This window comes from Medicago sativa, chromosome 3 (assembly GCF_051527215.1).
Source record: "Medicago sativa cultivar Bolivia chromosome 3, Bolivia_mono, whole genome shotgun sequence".
Classification (NCBI taxonomy): Eukaryota; Viridiplantae; Streptophyta; class Magnoliopsida; order Fabales; family Fabaceae; genus Medicago; species Medicago sativa.
In genome coordinates, this window is record NC_140751.1 from 47,483,039 (window position 1) to 47,489,594 (window position 6,556).

The 6,556-nt window shown below is 42.9% G+C and overlaps 1 protein-coding gene across 1 annotated transcript; it reads left to right on the forward strand.

Moving 5' to 3' along the window:
- The first annotated feature begins 2,274 nt into the window (after positions 1-2,274).
- LOC146937819 (uncharacterized) lies at positions 2,275-2,904 on the forward strand. The gene has a single exon (XM_085749531.1). The coding sequence runs from the start codon at positions 2,275-2,277 to the stop codon at positions 2,902-2,904; it is 630 nt and encodes a 209-aa protein (XP_085605657.1).
- Positions 2,905-6,556: the final 3,652 nt, after the last annotated feature.

Genomic DNA, 6,556 nt, shown 5'->3' on the forward strand with positions numbered 1-6,556 from the left:
TTAGACGTTTTGAAAAAAACCTTAATATGTTGGATGTCGGTATCCAACTGTATTCCTTTGTTGACAAAATACCAAAGTATGTTGGACAACTGTAAAATACTCACGTATATACTTGAATCACTGAATGCCAAAAATATGAGAGAGAAAGTAGAGAGAGTGTGTGAGGAGAGAGGGAGGGTGGGGTCCATCTGGGGCAAAAAGGGACACAGATCTTGAGAGGAGAGATAGGGGGAGCCACCGTCCTCCAATGGTGGCCGACACCTAGATAAGGTGACTTCATCGTTTTTCGTATGTAACTTCCCTGAGGAGGTTGTTTATTAAGATTTGTGGAAGCTTTTCCTGCCTTTCGGTCGTGTGGGGGAGGTGTTTCTTTCTCGGAGGCTAGATAAATGGAATAGGCGTTTTGCCTTTATCAAGTTCATAGAGGTGGGAAACGTGGAAGCTCTGGAGGCTGAGATGCAGGATGTGTGGTGGGGGGACAAGAGATTGAAGGTGAACATTGCTAGGTTTGGAAGGGTAGATGCGACAGGGGAGGGTAAAAGTGGTAAGGAACATCATCAGAAGCCCAGGTTTGATGCTGCGAAGAGCAAGGTGGAGGAAGGAATCTCTTTTAGGGAAGTGATGTAGAGAAAACCTGGTGTTAATCTGGAGACGGCGAAGGAGGCTGAGAAGCCGGTGCTGGATTCGCTGCCGTCGGTTGAGGTTTTGGACAATCCGAAACTCTGTTTTGTGGGGGTCTTAAGGAGGTTTATGGATGCTAGGTCTCTTCAATCGAGTCTGTTTTTGGAAGGATAGAGGGGATAAAGGTGGTATCTATGGGGGATAAGCGCTTCCTGCTGCGTGGTGAAGCTCCTGGTACGGTGCTGGAAGCTGTCAAGGAGAAGAAGGTATGGTGGGATACTACCTTCATTGACATCAGGCCTTGGGCTCCCCAGCTAGTCTCAGATTCCAGGAGGGTGTGGATACAGGTGAGAGGTTTACCCTTGCATACTTGGGAAGAGTCTAGCTTCAAAAAACTCTGCTCTCTGTTTGGAGATTTTATCGACTTCGACGAGCCAACAGCGTCATGGAATTGTTTGGAAGAAGCTAACCTTCTCATCTCTACCATGAGGATCGGAAGGATTGATGAATGCTGCAGTGTTAGGGTGATGGGGCGGTTTATAAGGTCTGGGTGGTGGAGATGGGTTTTCCGGTGGAATATGTGGAGGAAAATGATGGGTTTAGATCGACAGCGGAGGAGGAAGGGGAGGAGAGGATCTGGTCGGCGGCGGTATGGGGTGAGAAGGATCCGCCGATGGGAGATCACTTTTCCGATGAGGATAGGGAGGAGGAGGACAATGATGGTTATGAGGGGTCAGTTGTTGGTGGTGGGGTCACTGGGCACACCTTAGGGGAAAGGGGACAGGAGGGTAGGATGGAACAACTCCTTTTGGAGGAGCAGGAAAATCATGATCTTTTGGAGGATAAAATCTCAGTAGGTCAGGATTTGGTACAACAAGAGGTTGACCTTGCAGAAAAAAAGTATTTGTTGGAAGGTGGGGGTTTTGTTGATGTGACCCAACAGACAGCATCTGTAGAGAAAGGGGAAGGGGAGTTTCTTTCTCTTGCTGAAGCGCGTGGAACAGGGGAGTATGGAAACAAGAATCAGGATTTAAAGGAAGTAGAAGTGGGACCAGTGCCTGATAGGGCACGTGCGGTTTTGGTAGAGGAAGTGGAGAATATTGGGCCTGATGGGTGTATTGCTCAAGTGGGCCTGGACTCTGAAGAGACAATCTCATACTCCTCTTTAAATGGTGGGGAAGTTAATAAGAGGAGGTGTATTAAGAAAACTATTAAAAAGAAGCTTCCTTTTGATCATGGAACACCTAAATGCTTCCAGTTGGTGGAGGCTTTGAAGAGCAAAGGCAGGCTGAAGGGAGGGGGGACAAAGTTGCAGTGTGGGGGTGGGGAGTCATCTCATAGGACGCCTTGCTTGAAGTCCAAGGAAATCGGGGATGTTAATCTTCGTGTGGTTCCAACGCCTAAGGGTAATTCAGCTTCTTCTTCCGGCTTAAAACTTATTATGGAGGAGTAAGATTCCTGGGTCCCTGAATCTCCTTTTTTGGGGGAAGGTCCGAATAAAAATGTGATGGATGCAACCCGCCTTTATAGTCTTCAAAAAAAGGATGGCTTTTCGTTTAAAGTAGTGGACCAAGATATGGTAGCTAAATTGGTCGTGCTTGAAGAGTTAGAAGTGGAGAAAGACGGATCAAAGGGGAGAGTTAATGGTGTCCCATGATTGTGTTGTCCTACAATGTGCGTGGGTTAGGAGGGAGGGTGAAGAAAAATTTGGTTAGGGAACTTGTGAATAATAACAACGTTGATTTTTTGGCTATTCAAGTGATATCAAATGAGGTGTGCCACAATATTTGGGGTGGTGATGATTGCGATTGGGCCTATCTTCCATCCATTGGAAATAGTGGGGGTATCCTCTCTATTTGGAGGAAGTCCATTTCAAAAATTCTTTTCTCATTCACGGGAGAAGGATTTGTGTGTGTTTGTATGGAGTGGGGAGTGCATAAGAAGATATGCTTTGTGGTGAATGTGTATTCTAAATGTGACCTTCCGGCTAAGATAAGATTGTGGGAGAATTTAGTGTTGATTAAAAACACGTTGGGTGAAGGAGTTTGGTGTGTCATTGGGGATTTTAATGTGGTGCGTGGAGCAGAAGAAAGAAGAAGGACGAATGAGGTGGTGCTCTCTTCGCGGGCGACGGAGATGGATTTGTTTAATTCTTTCGCTTTTGATGTTGAGCTTTTTGATTTAAACCCCCTTGGTAGGAGGTATATTTGGTATCATTCAAATGGAAGATCAATGAGCCGTATTGATCGTGCATTTGTTTCGGAAGGTTGGAATAGTTGTTGAGGAACCACTACTTTATGGGTTCTCCCAAGAACAATTTCGGATCATTGCCCATTGCTTCTTAAGAGTGGTGAACTTGATTGGGGCCCTAAACCTTTTCGCTTTAACAATTATTGGTTGGAAAATGGTAAGTTCAAGAAAGTGGTGGAGTAGGGATGGAGAGGCCTAAGGGGAGAGGGGTGGATGAGGGTCATTTTGAATAACAAACTTAGAGGTTTAAAGGAGGTTATTAGAGGATGGAGCAAGTTAGAATATGGTGATATAACCGCTAAAACGGAGAGGCTTATGGAGGAAATCGCGGAGTTAGATGTTAAGGGGGAGATTGGTATGTTGAGTGGTGAGGAAGTGGTGGTAAGAAAGAAGAAGTTTGATGACATGTGGAGGTTGCTAAGATGTAAGGATGCTACTTTGTTCCAAAGATCAAAGTCTAAGTGGCTTAAAGAGGCGGATACTAATTCTAAGTACTTCCATAGATGTGTTAAGGCAAGGGCTAGCCGAAACTCTATCAAAGCAATCAAAGATAATGGTTTGTGGGTGGATAAACCTATGGAGGTGAGAAAGGTGGTGGTTGACTACTTTAGAGGTCATGTGGCGGAAACGGATTGGGAGAGACCCACTTTGGATGGCGTGGATTTTGCTACTTTATCTGTTGAGGATAATTTAGCTCTTAGTGCTCCTTTCTCTTTGTCCGAAATTGAATTGGTGATCAAAACAAGTGATGGTAACAAAAGTCCGGGTCCCGACGGCTTTAACATTGCTTTTTTCAAAGAATTTTGGTATCTTTTGAAACATGAAATACGTATTATGTTTGATCAATTTTATGCGAATGAAGTGATCCCTAAGAGTTTCCTCTCCTTCTTTGTTACATTAATTCCAAAGATTGAAGCTCCGTTGTCCTTGAGCCATTATCGCCCTATATCTCTTTTTCGTAGTTTGTATAAGCTTCTTTCTAAAGTCATTGCGAAAAGGCTCTCAAAGGTGATGAATTCAATTATTTCGACTTCTCAATCGGCTTTTTTGAAAGGGAGGCAATTGGTGGATGGTGTGTTAGTGGTGAATGAGGTGGTGGATTTGGCGAAGAGAGCAAAGCGTGAATGCTTGATCTTTAAGGTGGATTTTGAAAAGGCTTATGACTCGGTTAATTGGGGTTTTCTCGAATATATGATGAGAAGGGTGTGGATGGATGCTAAATGGATTGGGTGGATGAAGGCTTGCATATTTGGAGGTAATATGTCTATTCTTGTCAATGGAAGTCCCACCGAGGAAATTAGTGTTCAAAGAGGCCTAAAGCAAGGTGACCCTCTTGCTCCTTTTTTGTTCCTTTTGGTAGCCGAAGGTTTTAGTGGGTTGATGGAAAATGCGGTCCGCCGGGATTTGTTTAAAGGTTTTGAGGTGAAAAGAGGTGGTACGGTGGTCTCACATTTGCAATATGCCGATGACACTTTGTGTATTGGAGAACCAACGGTTGATAATCTTTGGTTGTTGAAAGTTGTGCTTAGGGGCTTTGAAATGGCTTCGGGGTTGAAAGTTAACTATCATAAAAGCTCGTTGATTGGTATCAATGTCAATAGAGATTTTATGGATGTGGCTTGTCATTTTTTACATTGTAGAGAAGGAGCTATACCTTTCAAGTACTTGGGGTTGCCGGTAGGTGCAAATTCTAGAAACTTGGCAACTTGGGAGCCCTTGTTGGACCAATTGAAAAAAAGGCTTAACTCATGGGGGAACAAATATGTGAGTCTTGGAGGTAGAATTGTTCTCTTGAACTTTGTTCTTAATGCTATTCCAATTTTTTATTTATCCTTCATGAAGATTCCGGAAAAAGTTCTTAAGTTGGTTATCCGAATTTAAAGAGAGTTTCTTTGGGGCGGAGTAGGTGGTGGTCGGAAAGTTTGTTGGGTAAAATGGAGTAAGGTGTGCCATCCTAGGAATAAGGGTGGTCTAGGTGTTAGAGATGTCAAGTTGGTTAATTTGAGTCTTTTGGCAAAATGGAAATGGCGCTTACTTCAAGAAGATCAACCACTTTAGAAGAGGGTGTTGGAAGATAAATATGGGGCTTGTGTTGGTGGATTGGTCTATAGCGAGGTTGGTAGATGGCCGAGACACACTTCTTTTTGGTGGAGGAATTTAAGGTTGTTAGAAGTTGGTGAGGAGGGTTTTTGGTTCACAAATAGGGTGAGAAGGAATTTAGGAAATGGGAGTAAAACTAGTTTTTGGAAGGAAAGATGGGTAGGGGATGCTCCTCTCTATTTGGCCTTTCCTAGACTCTTTTCTTTATCAAATCAAAAGGAAGTTATGGTGAGAGAAGTGGTGGTGTCACAAGAAGGGGGACGTGAGTGGAGGTTAACGTGGAGGAGGAATCCATTTTTGTGGGAGGTTAATCTTATCCATAATTTGATGACGTTGGTGGAGGGGTTGTTTTTAATGGTGAGGAGGACAAGTGGGAATGGATTCCGGAGGAGGACGGTTCATTCACGGTTAAATCAATGTATTCCTTGTTGGAAAATACTTCTCTCTTGGTGGAAGATGGGAGTGGATCTAATGAGGGGGTCTTTTCCTCGCTTTGGAATAGCCCGACTCCGTCCAAAGTAGTGGTGTTCTCTTGGTCTTTACTTCTTGATCATATCCCCACGAAGGCTAATCTTGCGCTTCGCCATATCCTTGATCTGGGTGCATCCTTACTTTGCGTGTTGTGTGGGAGGAAAGTGGAGACTTCTACTCATCTCTTCTTACATTGTGAAGTCTCCTCGACAATTTGGCGCCAAATTTTAAATTGGCTCGGGATTAATTTTATTACTCCCCATACCTTGTCCGTTCAATTTGAATGTTGGAATAATGAGATTGTTTCGAGAAGGCTTAGGAAAAGTTTCTTGTTGATTTGGCACGCCACAATTTGGTTGCTTTGGAAGGAAAGGAATGCTAGGATATTCAACAACAAGGAGAAGAATGTGGAGGAGCTAGTGGATGAGATTAAAGCGATTTCGTGGGTGTCGACGTTGAGTAGATTAAAGATAGCATCGTTCCTCTTTTATGAGTGGACTTGGAATCCTAGAGAGTGCCTAAATAGAAGATGAAAGGTGCTACCTTTTTTGGATCTGCTTTGGTGTTTTTGTGGCTTGGTCCTTGCTGCTGATAGTGCAGCCGTGTTGTTCTTGTTAGGCATTAAGGAGGTTTTTTGGTTTGTTCTGTTTTCTGGGCCTGTTAAGGCGCTTCCTTTTGTTTGTTTTTGCTGCACTATCGTTGGCAGCTGCTGGTTTTTTGTGATCGGTGGCATTGTTTTGTAAGTTTTGCTGAAGCCACTTTGCACTTCTGGTGCGTGGTGTTATAATATATAAGCTGATTCAAAAAAAAATATACTTGAATCACTTATTTTTTTCAAATGTGTATGTCAGAAATTCACATTGAGTCCCACAACTTTAACTTCCATATTAATATTTAATTTTATTAGTACGACTTAAAAAATTACATAATTTTTTTTAATTAATATTAGATTTTTTTTAGTTCCATCCCTTAAAATCTGGTTATATCTTGAAATAACTAAAATACCCTTAAATTGAAATTAAATTAAATTTCCTAGGAAGGGCTTTAGGTAACACAAATTGGGTCCTCCTCTTTAAACCCTAGGAAGGGCTTTAGGTAACACAAATTGGGTCCT

Coding starts and splice junctions, on each gene's coding strand:
- LOC146937819 (XM_085749531.1), top strand. CDS start 2,275: ATGATTGTGTTGTCCTACAATGTGCGTGGGTTAGGAGGGAGGGTGAAG.